Source organism: Pan paniscus, chromosome X (assembly GCF_029289425.2).
Source record: "Pan paniscus chromosome X, NHGRI_mPanPan1-v2.0_pri, whole genome shotgun sequence".
Lineage (NCBI taxonomy): Eukaryota > Metazoa > Chordata > Mammalia > Primates > Hominidae > Pan > Pan paniscus.
Window position 1 is genome coordinate 139,031,006 of NC_073272.2, and position 19,129 is coordinate 139,050,134.

The following is a 19,129-nucleotide window of genomic DNA, read 5'->3' on the forward strand; positions in this document are numbered from 1 at the left end:
CCATTTCTAATCAGGAGGTCTTCTGAGCCTCTCTTCCTGCAGTCTGCTAGGGATCTATATTTGCCTGGAGACTGTAAAGTTGTTTTAAAAAATTATATTACAAACTTGATTGCAAAACCACTTGCATAACTGCCTGCTCTGCAACATGAAGAATGAACTCTTTTCTTCACTGGTAAATGTGGCAGCTGCAGCAGCTTTGCAGGAACAGACAGACATGAAGCAGTATGTGATGGGGAACGAAAAAGGCAGAACGAGTTTATTTAACCTGAAGAATTAATTTTTATTTGAAAAAAAGAATTACAACATGAAATATACAGAAAATAGCAGAGCACAACTAATTTAAGTTACATTAATTATAAGCAGAAATCCAGAAAAAAATGTGTGAAAATATTAACTTTTAAATACGGCTTTTGTAAACTACTCTCATGAAAATTTTATCTGGGCACACACAGACAGTAGCCCTGAACAAAATTTACTCATGCCCCGAAAAGAATTTCTGGGCTTTGTATTGTTTCACACAGGTTAAAATGATGGGCACAAAAGCTGTGGTTTCAATAAAAGCATATTAAATCATAATGTTGTGCTTTACTTGACCTTAGCAATTTTGCAGCCGTAATTTTGACTTAATTCATTAATAAACTAAATAATCCAAGGCACACCGATTGCATTTGGTTACAAAGTAGAGAAGAAATAATTTTCAAGTCCAAAAGTATTCTGAGATGAGAATCTTTCAAGCACAATATCTGACACATTAAATACATGATTTTAAAAAGATAGCGTACCATCATTAAAAGCTTTATTAAATGAAAGAAAAGAAGTATGTGCTGTGGTTTCTTTGCGTGTCCATTAACCTGAAAACAACATCTGCATCATTTGAGCTCAATGTCTTTTGCGCAGTATTTTTCCAAATGAGCTGAGAAGCTGGCAGGAAAGAGCTACTTGCCATTTGACATAGTAGCTTCATCAATATAGGAGAGCCATCTCCGACACAGGTCTCTACAAGGGAAGCAGCACCCATTATTGCTCAGTTTACAACTTGACCAAGTGAAGCCAAAAGAGCAGGTCATTCCAGCTTCTTGTTTGGGCAGGGAAGAAAGGTGTATGGAATACATTGTGTTGCTCTTTTATATGTTTTCCTTAGTAGCACATCTCAGAGAATTATTGGACAAAGAGAGAGAAACTAATAGGTTTTTCTATATTTCCATCCTCTGTGATTAAAGCATTCTTCAATTTTGCATATTTACTTTATCTTCTGATACCATAGCTAGAAAAAAAAATGCCTACTTAAAACTGAGTTCTTTACAATGCCTTCATAGATCATCTACAGCAAACGGTTAAACACAAACTGGCTTCCTCTGACTTTTTGCTCGCATTTAACAACTACTACTATCCATTCCATCCCCAGCTAACATTAATTAAAGACATTAAACTTCTTTTTATTATTAGTCTAAGCCTGAGATTCCCAAAGTGTGGGAGACAGACTGTTGTGGGTTCCTGAGACCCTTTCAAGGGGTCTGCAAGGTCAACCTACATTAAGACACTATTTGCCTTTTTCACTCTCATCCTCTCACAAGTACACGGTGGAGTTTTCTAGAGGATACTAGGTGTATGGTAGCACAACAAATTGAATGCAAAAGCGGATATGAGAATTCACCTTTTACTGAGCCAGAAGTTAAAGTGATTTACAAAAGTATTTCTTTTGTAAGTATTTAAGTATTTAAATCAGTCTTCTCACTGATTTTTATTTTGAAAAATGTAACTTTTTAAAGAAAAATCTTATTTATATAAACTTACAATGGGTTTATTAATATTTTTAAACAATTATTACATTCAAAATTTTGTATTTCTTAGTTTTATCACATGGTAAATATCAATAGATGTAACCTATATACCATGGAATACTCTGCAGCCATAAAAAGAAATGCAATCATGTCCTTTGCAGCAAGGTGGATGCAGCTGGAAACCGTTATCCTAAGCAAATTAACGCAGGAACAGAAAACCAAATACCACGTGTTCTCACTTATAAGTGGGAGCTAAGCATTGGGTACACGTGGACACAAAGATGGGCACAATGAACACTGGGGACTACTAGAGGGAGGAAAGACGGTTGGCAGAAGGGCTAAAAAACTACATTTTGGGTACTATGCTCACTACCTGGGTGACAGGACCATTCATACTCCAAATCTCAGCGTCACGCAGTATTCCCATGTAACAAAACCTTACACATGTACCTCCTGAATCTAAAATAAAAGTTGAAAGTATTTTTAAAAGATATAACCTACATAAACAAGAGTTCTTTGGGGTTTTCAATTTTTAAGGATGTAAAGGCTTCTTTCATTAAAAAGTTTGGGAACTGCAGGTATAGACAATTAACTCTGGACAAATATCTTACCAGATCTAAGTCTCAGTTTCCTCCTCTGTAAATTGAAGGTAATAAAGCCCGCTCTTTTTCATACTAATACTGTGAATATTAATTGAGAAATCATTTGGGAAACGGTAAACTATCACACAAATATGTATTATGGTCATCATAGTATTAGGAGAAACAATATCTACTTTTTTAAAGACTGCATTTCAGAGTCAATGCTGTACAGCTTTGTGATTATCCATGCCATTATCCTTTTTTTTTTTTTTTTTTGAGACAGAGTTTCGCTCTTGTTGCCCAGGCTGGAGTGCAAGGGCACTATCTCAGCTCACTGCAACCTGCGCCTCCTGGGTTCAAGCGATTCTCCTGCCTCAGCCTCCTGAATAGCTGGGATTACAGGCATGCGCCACCACAACCGCCTAATTTTGTATTTTTAGTAGAGACGAGGTTTACCCTCTTATACTAACAGTAGAACTGCCAAATGTAATTGATTCCTCTGAAGGGCACCAAGGAGCACTCTACCTCCAAGCATCACTCCTACCTTCCAAGCTGGTGACTTTAGAAAAGTAGGGATTTACTCCCAAACAGTCCTACCTCCTCTTTAATAGCCCACTGGTATCCTACCAACTTGCAAACTATTCCTTCTATAAACACTTTAACCTTAAAGCAACCTCCTTTAATTTTACAGGGTGTTCCCTTGCTCTAATATGCTGAGATTTTATATCATTAGTGTATTTTTGAGAACACACTAAAATATATCCCCCAGATGTTATTAAATCGTTTTTAATGTATAATGCTTATTTCCTTTATTTTCTAATCTGGAATCCAAACTGGTTTTTAAAGTATATTTGAAGCCCCTTTGTTCTCTGATTTTATTTCACATGCCTGGATGGAAAACACAGTGGTGGAGCTCTACTAAAGATAAAACTGGGATTTTAGAGATTTGGAAAGATTGACTATCTATTTCATCAACATCAGTAGAAGCTCTATGTATAGGTCAAACAGGTTCTACTTAAAGACAGAAGTGCTTCCTGATGTTCATAATAAGATTTATTTCAACTATTTTAGCAATGGCTTACTCCTAATGGCCTCAAGGATGCTGACAAAAGATTGCCCCTATGTGCTCCACCTATATTTCGTCAGTAAAACTGCCTCAATAATTTTAATTTACTATATTATTACTAACCATGAGGGGCCTATTTTCTTCTTCATTTTCATCATAAGTAGGGTAGAAATAGTTGCTTGACCATTCCGCAGGTTCTTCAGAGATTTCTGCAGATTGTGATGCCTCAGTCCAAACTATAAGAAAAGTGTGGAATGTGGCAGTTACTTCATGGTGCCAATTTACCACAAGGTGAGAAGTAAAACTAGCTGTAATCCTTTAAAAAGTTGAATTTTAAAAAATGGATTAACTAATCTAATGTAAGCAGCAAATTAACAGATCTCATCCTGGCCACATTAAACTATTCATGCAACCTGGGAAAAGTCATCGTCATCTTTTTCTAACTTGGTTTCCTCACCTGTCAAATGAAGGCATTAGTACTATGCTCTCTCCTTGCTTCTTTGGGGGCCACAGCATATATGACCTGAGGGAAGTGACCTTTAATTGGATAAATGGAAACTCTACAAGGCTATCATTACCTTTTTCTCCTCAACCAGTACAGAACTCTTCCATATTAAGGATCATCATATTAAAGTGTTGAGTATCAGGCACTCTGTTAGGCATTTCTCCAAAGAAGTCTATGCTGTTGATCCTAGAGTTGTTTAGGTGATCCTCATGTATGCTTCTACAGCACTTCGTACTTCCCTGCTGTAACACTCGCCAAATTTACTTTTAATTGCTTGTTTAACTATCTTTCTATTCTCCTAGCTTCATGAGGATGGCAGCTGAGTGTATCCTAGTTAGACTATATGCCTAGCACTTTGCATAACTCCTGGAATGCAGATCATGCTATGTCAATATTTGTTGAATTAAATAAAGTATTCAAAATCACTTCAAATAAAACCATTCACAGAGGAAGAATAAATATTTCGGCTGTTAATGACTCTTCTCTATTCATTAAACCAACGGTAAGTGAAATGCGCATTCCTTGAAGCCAGTATATATGTTTTATTCATCACTATATCCTTTATAGCAGGGGTTCCCAAACTTGACCATGCATCAAAATCACAGAGAGAGCCTGTTAAAACTCAAGTGGCTGGGCCTTGTTCCCAGAGTTTCTGATCCAGAAGGTCTGAATAGAGCAAGAGAATTTGTCTTCTGTAAAAGTTTCCAGGTGATGTTGATGCTAGTGGTCCAGGGACCACACTTTGACAACCAATACTCTCTAGTGCCCATCAGAGTGTCCTGCATATGCAAGACATGAGAGCCTTATAAAAATGGGTTAACTGTATTTTGTTTATACAAAAATACCAAGTGGGTAGATTTCCAAATTAATAATACGAGGTAAAAATTTGCACACCCATGAATCTCGTCTTAAGATGACCATGACACATACCTGTATTTGCTTCTGCCTGAACTGATGCAATTGCCTCACAGACCTCCACCACAGTGTTGGTGTGTTCCAATTCAGTTTCCTCAGTACTTACAAAAGCTCCCTGTTGCTTTCTGAAATAGTGATGTATAAAACTAAGTGAGCTTTTGTACAGTTTACAAGTAAAAAGAAATTTAAAGTGGTATTTCTTCCATTGATACCAAGTGTTAAGAACATGCTGAGAATCCATCCAAACAGCCAATACTCCCTATTTAAATCTGTGTGGCAATAGGTTATAATATACACAAGCTTAAATCTCAGATCCAAGCCAGCAGGTTCTCTATTATGTAAGGAGAAAAACTACTCCCTTCTAGACCCAAAGTAAGGGTATTGTATACAATCCCCGTTGCTCTGTGGACTTATGACATTAATGAATTAGGTAAGTTGTTGTATATAAATGAAGATGAAACCTTCAACTGATTCATATTGTTGAGTATGTACCAGCTACTATTAAGTCAATTACTGCATAAAACCTAAAGATGTTACTCCTATAATGTACGATAAAAGATGGAGCTTTTTGAACTCTGAAAGATAAAGACTTTCTCTGCAACTTTTAAATGGTTCTCCTAAATCTCCACGTGAACCACCATATGTTTCATCTGATTTTAGCTACCTCAGAAAGATGACATGCAGCGAAGGAAAAAACAGTATTTCTAATAAGTCATTCAATGATCACCACAGCAAGCAGACGCTGTGTGGTGAATCTCTGTGCCAGGCCTTCAGAATCAATGAGAGAATTCTTTCTGCATATATGCAAATGTTCAGCGAGAACTCCACCTTTTGGAATTTCTAGAGGCAGAATACAATGACTACATCTCTAAACCCATACCAGTGTGCTGTCATATAGGACTGCCAGCTTCCTTAATGACTCCTGGTTGTGTCCAGGCTCAGTTCCCTCCCAGGATCCATACCTTCTCTCTATGTAGAGAGAGGCCAAATCACCAGCAAGAGGTCCCCATCAAGGGACTGTAAAACTGTGAGCCAGTCCTTCATTTGCTCTATTCCCATATTCTTACAACCCTCTTTTTCCAGTCAGATCAAAGGTGACCAAAAATACTTTGAAAAAAAAAGCTTATGAGCACAGCCTCCTTTCCTGTCAGCCTACATGTAATTCTTCCAATGATATATTAAAAATAAAGCATTTTCAATCATGTTTAGAAATCAACCCAAGGGATAACTATTAAGAACTATCAGCCTCCAGTATAAGGCTGGACCTGAGAAAATGATATGTTTACGGAATTTGACGAGTTATTGCTAAATTGGTGGATGGTTCTTGTCAGAGATACTTTAATTACATTGTTTCATGTTACATACAGAAAACAAAAGATTGCAGGAGTGGTATTTCTTAAAGAATAATCACTTACTCATCATTCTGCTGAAGAGAAATCTGAAACTTATCCCGTTCTGTTAATTGATCCTGTTGCTTTCTTTTTTTAACTGAGAAATAAAACAAAGCATATTATCATTCAGAAGTCACACTTCTTACTTCCTTGAAGGCCAATGACTTTCTCACACACACACACACACACACACGCATCCTTGCCATTAGACTTAAGCTTCACAGACTTGAAATAATCAGAGGGAAGGCCAGTCTCAAGTTTGAATTTGGAAAGGTCTGGACCATATAATATTTTATTCAAGAAGTTCAAGTTTAGAAGTAGAACTGGCTCCCATTCCATCATTATAGAGCAATGATTACTCGAGATATTAAGCAGAGTCACCTCATGGAAAGGACTGGGGATTACCACAATCAGTTCACTGTGTTGCTTCTCAACTGCTTCTTAAGCACAAGGGTTCATTTTCTAGTGTAAAGTTCATTCTCCAAAATAGTTTAAACAATCCTCTGAATCTCAATCTCCTACTAATTAAATTAACAAATCTTCTCATTGTAATAGTATAAAGTAAATATCAGCCCCATTCTCTGGAAAAATAATTTAAAAATCTGAGTCAATAAGCTGTTACTATACTTCTTGTTGTGAAGAATGCAGGCTTGAATTTACCTGTCAAAAGTTCCTGCTGCTTCAACAAAATATTTCTTATTTCTTTTAGCCACGTCATCTTCACATCTACATTAGAAGCCTAAAGATTAAAAAAAAAGCGGGAGGGAGGTGGTACACATTTCCTTTTAAAAAGGATGTACTATAATAAAACAAATGTAATCGTGTACATAAAATATGATCTACTCCCTATAACACCATACTCAAATCTTAACCGTTTGATTGTTAAAATTTTTATGAAGCAAATAATTTGCTATCAGATTAGATGAAATAATACAGTCAGAACCATTTTTGCTGTAATCCCAGGACTTTGGGAGGCCAAGGTGGGCAGATCTCTTGAGCCCAGGAGTTTGAGACCAGCCTGGGGAACATAGGGAAACCCCATCTCTACAAATAATAATAATAATAATAATAATAATAATTAGCCAGGTGTGGTGGCATGTGCCTGTAGTCCCAGCTACTTGAGAGGGTGAGGTGGGAGAATCGCTTGAGCCTGGGAGGCAGAGGTTGAAGTGAGCCGAGATCACACCACTGCACTCCAGCCTGAGCAACAGGGTGAGACGCTGTCTCAAAAAAAAAAAATCCATTTTGAAATTGCCCTTAAATAATGGTATAATAATGCTTGGATGAAACTGTGAAATATAATTTCACTTATTTTGTCTTTACAGGAGGATTCTTTTTAAAATATAACATTTTGATGTTTAATTTTAGTAAAATAAAACAAGCTCTACTATTTCTGAAAAGGCCATCTATTGCAGAATAACCTTGGTGACTGATGGTAACATGAAATCCTCCTTAAATATCCTCCCATCACTTACAAGATGTTTGTTAAATGATACCAAATATTATATCTTAAGCAAGCCAAGAAAACATATTTTTATAGATTGCAGTCACCTAGTAAAGAATTACAACAAACAAAAAACACTGAGCATTTTTAACAGATAACAGCACATTGACAACTCCAGATACAAATATTTATTGCAATGACAACATCCTTTTGAAATGTTCTGATTCCTCTTCCCTTCCCTGAAACATGTTGGACCCTATACAACTGGCCAGGGCTTTAACCATGTTCTTCAGAAGCAGAAAGCAAGTCTGAACTGTCACATCCCCATGTCTCATAATCAGGTACCCCTAGAAGGCTTAGCATAAGAGGAACTCAGAACTATTATAATTCCATAACTTGGAAATTTGATGGGGACAGAGAAGTACCTGCCAAGCTGTCAGCTCTAGTTGATAAGTCTCTTATGTAGTTGTGAAAACTTGAAGCCCTAGAGAACACCACAGGCATATCTCAATGTAACTACTAGAAAACATTTAAATACATCACAAAGAATATTCAAATAATATTTAACTGACCTACATGAAAGGGGTGGAAATTTTGAAATGCGACCACAATTATTTTTGTTTATAAATTCGGGCTTTTGTATTTCAATGCAGGTTTGGGTTTCTAGAAGAATTTTCAAATGACCAACCTGGACAATATAAACTTCTTCCTTTTCACCATACCAGATTTCAAACTTGCGGTTATCACCTTTTACATATTCAGTGATTCCAACTTCATCCATCTATAATAAATAAGTCAAAATTTTCATGAGCATTTTATTTTGAATATGAAATTACATTAAATCTACCCTATCATATTCTAAATGAAACAGAATTTCTCTTGGGCAGAAAAATACATGTTATATTAAATGAATATGAAATAATAATTACAATCATAGATGAGAGTATTTAAATGCTTTCATTGAACTATGCACTTTATAGTTCAGATTGCACGCTTCATTTCAGTGGTTGACACAAATGTTATAAATCTGAACATCCAAGTAGCCCATCTAAGATCTAATTATGTTATAAATTAATAGTACACTATTAAAACAAATTATTGAGTCAAACACAGAAGTCATTAAACATCAATAAAGAAAAGCCACTGAAAATTAATTTAAATAGTTATTTAGAATAATCATTTGACAGACCATTTAATCCTACAAATTATAATTTATTTTGATAGAAGTCCTACAAGTTATAAACATCTAATTTATGGGACAGGAGAGAACCAGCCAGGTACACAAGGATCTCTCTATTTTCCACCAATCCCTTGGCCTTTCTAAAAAAAAACAAACAAACAAACAAAAAAAAACAAATAATATGTAATGGGACATTGTTGTCTTTTTGTACCCAGTGAAACTTCTGTACACAATATCTCTTCCTTACCACAATTTTTTCTTTTCCTCAGCGTGATTGTGCAAGTCATAAACTCTTCCATTTTCTTTCATCGTTTTCTGCTAATAGCTTGGCTAATTGCATTTTGGGCAATCTCACTCCTTTGCACAAACATTCTTTTAGTTCCTGTCTGCCTTCCTCTTTTCTTTCAATTCTTAACCTAATTATCTAAAGGAGTATCTCACTCTCTGTTCTAGTTATGAGCCCCCCAAATGGCCCTTATTAGAGCTGATAAGCATTAAAGATAGTGCTAGGGAGATCGCCATACCAAGGAGAAGAAAAGCACTTATGCTTAGAAATGTAATTTAACATAACATATTAATGAAAGAACCTGTAACATCCACCCTGAACGTAGTAAGAAGTTATTTTCACAATGTCCCAAACTATCTTTATATTCTCACTCCATCATTCCAACTAACCTACTTCTGCTCAAATATCACAATTTAAGATGAATAGTAATCTCATATTCAATATTTTTAAAAATTAATTTTGTTTCATTACATGGTTTTGTCTTAATAACATGATAAGCTGGAAGGCCCACAGGCTTTGAAGTTAGAGAGGTCTGGATTGGAATACATCTCTACCATTCACTAGCTATGTGTCTTGGTGCAAGTTGCTTAACTTTTCTAAACTTCAGTTTCCTCAACTATAAAATAGAAAGAACACCTATTTCATAGGGTTGATATAAGGACTAAATAGCATGGAGTAAATGCTTAGATCCTATAATGAGCTTTTTAAAGTATGAGTTTGCTTTCTACTCTTTCCCCTATTTAAGTTGCAATTGTTTTGTTATTTTTTTATTGCAAACATATAGTACATCATTATCAATTAAGTGAACTTTTCTGAGTTGCCCTGGAAATCTAACCATTATGTGTTGTACATAATAAGGACTATGTGCAATTTGTAAAATTTTTAAAAATCGATGATAATAAACACATGAACTAAGGAATCTGAAGGACTCGAATCTCCCCATCTGGTCAACTTTGACTTTAGATAGGGCCTTTCCTTGCACATAAGCAGCCAACTTAAAATATAACATATAAATAATTAGAAAGTACATGGTCAGGCCATGGGATCCCAGCTTTGTATGGTGCAGTCAAAACAAGAGTTCATTTAAAGTGAGAGACATAGACAAAGGCAACAACAGACACTGGGGACTACCAGAGGAGGGATGGAGGGAGAGGGACAAGGGTTGGAAAACTAACTCTTGGGGACAATGCTCAGTACCTGGGTGATGGGATATTTGTGCCCCAAACCTAAACATCATGCAATACAGCCAGGTAACAAACCTGCAGATGTACCCCCTGAATCTAAAATAAAAGTTAAAAAAAAAAGTGAGAGAGAAGGTTCAGCAGTGGAATATCTGCAATGATCCTCTCTACCAAGGGTAAGACTTTGAAACTAATAACCCAGATTGTTAAATAACACATTGACTAGGAATGCTAGCAATTGCTTAATGCTAGAATCTCATGATAAGCAGGCAAGCAGAAGTGAGTGTAGTGAACCCTAAGAAATATCCTAATTTTTAGTGATATCACCATTTTCCAAGGAATCCTGGTCTAAAGCCTTGTAGGCATCACTGGCTAATATTGTTTATTAAGGATACTTGGCATTACTGGGGAACCAAAGAAGAATCAGAAAGATTTTCTTCCTTCAATGTCAGGTATTATTTAATTTTTGTAGCTAGTAAGTCATCAAGCCCATCTGTCTACTTTCTATTGAAATGTTTCTTGAATCTATTCCACCTTCTCTGTTTCCATGGTACCTATTGCAGTTTCAGTTTTCATGACTTAATCACCTAATATCCCCCTTACTTTAATGTACTCAAGAAACATTTTGTTGGCATGTCCATCATTGTAACAAATTGAAGGTAAAATAGAAAATTAATATGAAATAGAAATACTGTATTAGGTAGAAATTAGGTCACCTCACGATAAAATGTACATCAAATGCATTTGGGTCAAATATGCCTATGAAGGTAAAGTACCTTCCCAAGAAATAGGTATACAGACAGCAAGAGATTTGAACCCTCTCTGACATGGATTACAAATTTATGGTTCTCAATCTATGTTTATTAATTACTTAGAAGGCCCTTTGAGATTTGGGGGCTTAGAGGTGGACTGCTAAAATCAAAGGAGCAACTGGCCCTTTGTGACGAAACCAAGAGTTTTAAAGAAGCTGCTGTGGGTTCAGAGTGAAGCAGGGAAAATACACGATAGGAAGAACTACATCTTTTTGACCCGACCCTGGGCAGGAACCTTGTTGGGAACAACTAGGGGCTGCTGATCCTATGGGAAGAATCAAAAGCAAGGCCTGCTTACAGGTAGTCTCCTAATACAAATACCTCATGCCTGTCTCAAAACATATTGCCTGTCCTCTTTATAACTGCTACTGAAAATTTCATCAATTGTCAAATATACTGGTAATGAGAACTATGAAAGAACATCCTCATGAAAAGTAACTAACGTGATAGTGGTTGGGGAATTAAGGACAATCGTTTTCTCTATTTTTGAAATTTTTTGTGACAAATGTTATATTGGTTTTAGAATTTAAAATTAAAGGAATTTATCCATTTCTTCTAGATTTTCTAGTTTATTTGCATAGAGGTGTTTATAGTATTCTCTGATGGTAGTTTGTATTTCTGTGGGATTGGTGGTGATATCCCCTTTATCATTTTTTATTGCGTCTATTTGATTCTTCTCTCTTTTCTTCTTTATTAGTCTTGCTAGCAGTTTATCAATTTTGTTGATCCTTTCAAAAAACCAGCTCCTGAATCTCTGAATAGACCAATAACAGGCTCTGAAATTGGGGCAATAATCAATAGCTTACCAACCAAAAAGAGTCCAGGACCAGATGGATTCACAGCCAAATTCTACCAGAGGTACAAGAAGGAACTGGTACTATTCCTTCTGAAACTATTCCAATCAATAGAAAAAGAGGGAATCCTCCCTAACTCATTTTATGAGGCCAGCATCATCCTGATACCAAAGCCGGGCAGAGACACAACCAAAAAAGAGAATTTTAGACCAATATCCTTGATGAATATTGATGCAAAAATCTTCAATAAAATACTGGCAAACTGAATCCAGCAGTACATCAAAAAGCTTATCCACCATGATCAAGCGGGCTTTATCCCTGGGATGCAAGGCTGGTTCAATATACGCAAATCGATAAATGTAATCCAGCATATAAACAGAACCAAAGACAAAAACCACATGATTAACTCAATAGATGCAGAAAAGGCCTTTGACAAAATTCAACAACCCTTCATGCTAAAAACTCTCAATAAATTAGGTATTGATGGGATGTATCTCAAAATAATAAGAGCTATCTATGACAAACCCACAGCCAATATCATACTGAATGGGCAAAAACTGGAAGCATTCCCTTTGAAAACTGGCACAAGACAGGGATGCCCTCTCTCACAACTCCTATTCAACATAGTGTTGGAAGTTCTGGCCAGGGCAATCAGGCAGGAGAAGGAAATAAAGGGTATTCAATTAGGAAAAGAGGAAGTCAAATTGTCCCTGTTTGCAGATGACATGATTGTATATCTAGAAAACCCCATTGTCTCAGCCCAAAATCTCCTTAAGCTGATAAGCAACTTCAGCAAAGTCTCAGGATACAAAATCAATGTACAAAAATCACAAGCATTCTTATACACCAATAACAGACAAACAGAGAGCCAAATCATGAATGAACTCCCATTCACAATTGCTACAAAGAGAATAAAATACCTAGGCATCCAACTTACAAGGGACATGAAGGACCTCTTCAAGGAGAACTACAAACCACTGCTCAATGAAATAAAAGAGGATATAAAGAAATGGAAGAACACTCCATGCTCATGGGTAGGAAGAATCAATATCATAAAAATGGCCATACTGCTCAAGGTAATTTATAGATTCAATGCCATCCCCATCAAGCTACCAATGACTTTCTTCACAGAATTGGAAAAAACTACTTTAAAGTTCATATGGAACCAAAAAAGAGCCCGCACCGCCAAGTCAATCCTAAGCCAAAAGAACAAAGCCGGAGGCATGATGCTACCTGACTTCAAACTATACTACAAGGCTACAGTAACCAAAACAGCATGGTACTGGTGCCAAAACAGAGACATAGATCAATGGAACAGAACAGAGCACTCAGAAATAATGCCGCATATCTACAACCATCTGATCTTTGACAAACCTGAGAAAAACAAGCAATGGGGAAAGGATTCCCTATTTAATAAATGGTGCAGGGAAAACTGGCTAGCCATATGTAGAAAGCTGAAACTGGATCCCTTCCTTACACCTTATACAAAAATTAATTCAAGATGGATTGAAGACTTAAATGTTAGACCTAAAACTATAAAAATCCTAGAAGAAAACCTAGGCATTACCATTCAGGACATAGGCATGGGCAAGGACTTCATGTCTAAAACACCAAAAGCAATGGCAACAAAAGCCAAAATTGACAAATGGGATCTAATGAAACTAAAGAGCTTCTGCACAGCAAAAGAAACTACCATCAGAGTGAACAGGCAACCTACAGAATGGGAGAGAATTTTCGCAACCTACTCACCTGACAAAGGGCTAATATCCAGGATCTACAATGAATTCAAACAAATTTACAAGAAAAAAACAACCCACCCCATCAAAAAGTGGGCGAAGGACATGAACAGATACTTCTCAAAAGAAGACATTTATGCAGCCAAAAAACGCATGCAAAAATGCTCACCATCACTGGCCATCAGAGAAATGCAAATCAAAACCACAATGAGATATCATCTCACACCAGTTAGAATGGCAATCATTAAAAAGTCAGGAAACAACAGGTGCTGGAGAGGATGTGGAGAAATAGGAACACTTTTACACTGTTAGTGGGACTGTAAACTAGTTCAACCATTGTGGAAGTCAGTGTGGCGATTCCTCAGGGATGTAGAACTAGAAATACCATTTGACCCAGCCATCCCATTACTGGGTATATACCCAAAGGATTATAAATCATGCTGCTATAAAGACACATGCACACATGTGTTTATTGCAGCACTATTCACAATAGCAAAGACTTGGAATCAACCCAAATGTCTAACAATTATAGACTGGATTAAGAAAATGTGGCACATATACACCATGGAATACTATGCAGCCATAAAATATGATGAGTTCATGTCCTTTGTAGGGACATGGATGAAATTGGAAATCATCATTCTCAGTAAACTATCACAAGAACAAAAAACTGAACACCACATCTTCTCACTCATAGGTGGGAATTGAACAATGAGAACACATGGACACAGGAAGGGGAACATCACACTCCAGGGACTGTTGTGGGGTGGGGGGAGGGGGGAGGGATAGCTTTAGGAGATATACCTAATGCTAAATGATGAGTTAATGGGTGCAGCACACCAGCGTGGCACATGTATACATATGTAACTAACCTGCACATTGTGCACATGTACCCTAAAACTTAAAGTATAATAATAATAAAATAAAAAAATAAAAAATAAAAAAAATTTAAAATTCAAAAGATGAAATGCATTAGATGTAAAAAAATTCAAATTTGTCAATTATGGGTCTCATGTGAATTGGAAGTTCTTCTCTATTGGAGAAACCAGCTGTAAGTATCATTGGGTTGTCAATAACTTCCCCAAACAATACTGTTCTCTTTTTAATAACAAACTAATATTAGAACAAAATGGGGATTTTGTTTATAGGAGAGAATAAAGTAATTTTGAAAGACGGAACAGGACAGATATGGAAAGGATTCAGCTATAGGTGGCTTTGAACACCCAGGAAGGATGGAGCTAGGGAGTGGAGGAGGAACACAGAAAGGAAGGTGGGGACATGCTAAACACAAAAGTTATTCATTTTTAAATTGCATTGAGGAAAAGGAGGAAACTCTTTCCTCCCTGTCTGTCCTGTAGCATAAGGCTCCTTTCTAACAAGACCAAGAACTCCACCCAGTGTCACTCGAAAGAGAGTGCTTATGAGGAGGCTGGGACACTCCTTATCATTTCAAACTGTGCTCTTCAGGATGCTAGGGAGCCCCCTTGGGGAATACCTAGGATCGTAGTGAGAAGAAAGGGAGGAATCAAAGCTCTGAATTCCCTCACCTTCACTTCAAGCAGAGAAGTTATGATTCATCTGACTTCTACATAAGACATAAGATTTAAAAAAAAAAAACAAAGATGTGCAGCGAAAGTATAAAACCTACTCATTTGAAACAAAAAAAATGTACAAACTGGGAGACACACACACACGAAACAATACTACATTACCCGATACAGATTGTCTTACTTTCCAACAGTGTTTAAAACTGTATGACGGGTATCTATCAGAGCCTTCTCCACTTTCAACACGCCTTTTGCAAAAAACAATGGCTTTTTCATACAAGAAAAGGTGTCGCTGCATTGGTTTGAATCTAGCCAAATCCTTCATTTTTGTAGCACATTTCTTGTGCCCTATCCAAACGCTGAATCCACCTTGCATTATCATCTTGCCCAGTTCATTTAAGTTTCCCTAGAATGGAAAATCAAAACCCATTAGTAGAAAGCAAAGCTACATTCAGCTCTCTGACACCAACATGTTAGGGTTCAGCTTAAGCTACTCAAACCCTGAAGAATAATTTATGTTTTTTTAAAAACTTAACTTTGTATGTTAAAACATGGCATGCACCACATAAGTACAAAATTACTGTGGGGGTGGGGGACAAAAGAAACTTCCTTTTCTCTGGCTTCATATCATCTGGAGGTATTTCAGCTAAGGTAAGTCTCCCCATCTCTTCTTCAATCCTGATTGGTGCATGATATATACCAGTTCAAGTTTTCCCACTGGGTGGAGCTAACCTGTTAAAAGGCTAAACAAGTGCTAAAGATTTGATTCTTTTCTTTCCTATCTATTCCTATCTATAAGGGCAAGCAGCAATTATGGAGCAATACGTTTTCTTAGCTGACTCAAACATTCCTTAAGCAGGATCTCCCAGGTCTGGGATTGGGGGAAGACTGTTGGGGACAAGGGGGATCTCATAAATCCATTTGGCTGCTGATCTGAAGCCAATTCTCCACTTAGCATTATCAGTAGTAACATCAACATTTTGATCTCCAGTTATCTGATTCTTATACGTTATTTCTCAATTGGTTCCAGGAGGGGAAAAGGGATGTTGAGATGCTGACCCTCTAAAATTCCAACAATTATTAAAATGTGCTTACAATATAGCCATTTATTGCAATCTGATGCATAGAATCATTAACTGACTTCAGTAAATCCAGCATTGCATCGAGTGCCTTCTTCAACAGAGCAGATCCTTCACAGTCTTTGCTATATTTTAATAGCTCCTGTAATTAGAAATCAGGAATTAATATTAGGCAGATATTAATATCTGGTTGAAATGAATAAGTTTTTGGCTAACATGCTTTCAAGCTGGAATCCAAATATAATGTCACATTTTGGAGTAATTCCTTTTACATGCCCTTTGCTGCAGTAATATTTTTAATGGCTGTCAAAATAGAGGAAGTAGAATAGTGACTGAATAGTATAAAACAAAGGACATTTAATGCTTCTGGAGTTGAAGTATAATAGCTATTAAGACACATCAGAGATCAATTTTTAAAGCCATTACATGTAGGGTTCTTTTGTCCTCTACATACAGTAATTTGTTTTAGCCATGATGCACTCATAATGCATATAGCATAGAATATTATGAAAATTCACTTTAAAACAAGCCGTATTGTATTTATACTTAACACAAGATTCTAGCAATCCTTTCGCATTATACTAGGGGAGTGCCATTTGCATTTTTCATTAGGAAGGCCCCTATGAAATGCAGCCTCAAAACTATAAGAAATATTTGCTTTGTTTAGTTCTTCTTACAAATATTTAAATTTCTTCAGTAAAACATTGTGCGGAAATCAACACAACTTGTATGAAAAATTAAATAGCTAAGATCCCAGATATTCTCAGCCTGATATCTATGCCTATGGCATTTGTAGCCACAGTGAATTGATGGAGCACACTGCAAAATTCTGCCAAATCCAGCCTTCCCAGTCATTGAGCCTACCTATTTCTAGTGCTTCCTAGTAAACTATTTCCTTTTTAATGGCTCTGTCATATCTGACTCAAAAAGTAAAGAAACAAACAAATGCTTCATATAATTACCTTCAACAATAACTGATATTTAGTGATTCGTTGCACTGGTTTGAGTAAATAGGAATCCAGTCTAAGTCTGTGTTTTAACTTCCTTTGACATTCCTGTCATTAAAAGATAAATATCAATAAAATTAAATTAAGACATGTACCTGTGAAAATGCCAAGTGTTCATTGATTAAACCTAATGCCCCAATGTTTCTTACATCTCAAAGAATATTTATTGGAAAAATCACTGTTATAGTACAGAAATTATAAGACACAATATATCTGAAAAACTACCATAAACACTATTTCAAGGATTGGAGAGGTAAACAATTTCAACATTTCAAAGATTTAAAAGTTTTCAAATATAAATTCATATTGATGTGGAATGCTTAAAAGGTGTGAAAGCAGGGAATGACTATAGATTAACATGATTAAAACGTTCTTTAATATATTCAAGAAAATTCACGAAAGACCAAGCTCTACAAGCCAAGGCTCAGAAAAGAAATTGGTTGTGCTGAATAAAAATCAGACTGGATATGAGAACAGAATTTTTAATATAACAAGAAAAAGCCGTCATCAACTGGTGCTATACTTCAGTAATTGGCCCATTGCCACTATAAATATAAGGGTCATGATGTTGGGTTCCGGGAACATTGTAGGGGCCCATAGTTAGGGCAAGATGCAGATATTTAGGATGAAATGTGCATAGAGAAAGTATAGAACACAAAGGGATTGGGGAAAAATACGCCTGAATAAGAACCATGGCTCTCCTCTGAATATGGGTAAAATCCAACATACAATCTAATTCAAATGAGACTTAAAGATGGGGGACTGCTATTAGGTTGGTGCAAAAGTGATTGTGGTTTTTGCCATTACTTTCAGTGGCAAAAACCACAGTAACTTTTGCACCAACTTGATACATGCGTTTACATCTCCTCACTCATGACAACCAACTAAAATGATGGAAAAGTTATTTTACTAGGCAAAATCACAAAGTTATGAAGAAGATGAGCAAGGGGAAAACTTCCGCAAAATTTGGAAACTGGAAACCAAACTTAGAAGTGGTCAACTTAGAACCGAGCACACTGGAGAAAAGTGGATTTCAAGTTGGTGGAGGAAAAAGCCAGGGAACAACTCAATTTATGTTATAAACATCTCTTCCCTGCCCTCCACAAAGTCTCAGGGATTATAGACACCAAGTACCTCTGAAAGTGGGAGGTAAAGGTGAGGTTCAAGAAAGGATGCTTGTTGAAAGTCTTTTTAAGAAGTAATTAGATAATAACAAGTGTTGGTGAGGATATGGAGCAATTAATACCCTCATACACTGCTGTTGGAAATGCAAAACGGTGCAGTAACTTTGGAAAAGAGTCCAACAGTTTCTCAAAAAGTTAAATTTGGAGTTACTATATGATCCAGCACTTTCACTCCCAGGTGTATAGCCAAGAGGAATGAAAATACATGTCTACAGAAAAACTTATACAAAAGCATTCTCAGCAGCATTGTTCATAATAATCAAAAGGTAGAAACAAGCCAAATGTGCATCAATCAATGAATGGATAAATAAAATGCTATACATCCATATAATGGAATATTATTCAACCATAAATAGGAATAAAAAACTAATACATGCTACAACATGGACGAACCACTAAAATATTATGCTAAATGAAAGAAAGAAGTCAAACACAAAAGACCACATATTGTATGATTCCATTTATATGAAATGTCCAGAATAGGCAAATCTATTGAAGACAGGAAGCAGATTAGTGATTGCCTAGGGCTGCTTAGATTGGGGAAAAAAGGGAGGGTAAGACTGGTTTCTTTTTAGTGATAAAAACATGGTTGTACAACCTTGTGAATCTAGTAAAACCACTGAATTGTATACTTTAAAAG

At 36.3% G+C, this 19,129-nt stretch overlaps 1 protein-coding gene across 8 annotated transcripts in view; it reads right to left on the minus strand.

Moving 5' to 3' along the window:
• Window positions 1-261: 261 nt before the first annotated feature.
• Window positions 262-19,129, minus strand: part of MCF2 (MCF.2 cell line derived transforming sequence) — a 112,285-nt gene continuing 93,417 nt past the window's right edge. For 4 of the 8 annotated variants that reach the window (XM_034949776.3, XM_003812303.7, XM_057301078.2 and 1 more), the window contains 9 exons: window positions 17,261-17,353; window positions 16,315-16,440; window positions 15,404-15,625; window positions 8,372-8,464; window positions 6,900-6,978; window positions 6,264-6,336; window positions 4,864-4,973; window positions 3,552-3,664; window positions 262-996 (listed from right to left, as the gene is read on the minus strand). In XM_034949776.3, the coding sequence (XP_034805667.1) occupies window positions 964-996; window positions 3,552-3,664; window positions 4,864-4,973; window positions 6,264-6,336; window positions 6,900-6,978; window positions 8,372-8,464; window positions 15,404-15,625; window positions 16,315-16,440; window positions 17,261-17,353 (942 nt within the window). In that variant the 3' untranslated portion in view covers window positions 262-963. Of the gene's footprint in view, window positions 1,265-3,551; window positions 3,665-4,863; window positions 4,974-6,263; window positions 6,337-6,899; window positions 6,979-8,371; window positions 8,465-15,403; window positions 15,626-16,314; window positions 16,441-17,260; window positions 17,354-19,129 lie in introns of all 8 variants that reach the window. The other 4 variants (XM_034949775.3, XM_057301079.2, XM_003812307.7 and 1 more) reach the window with 2 other exon arrangements.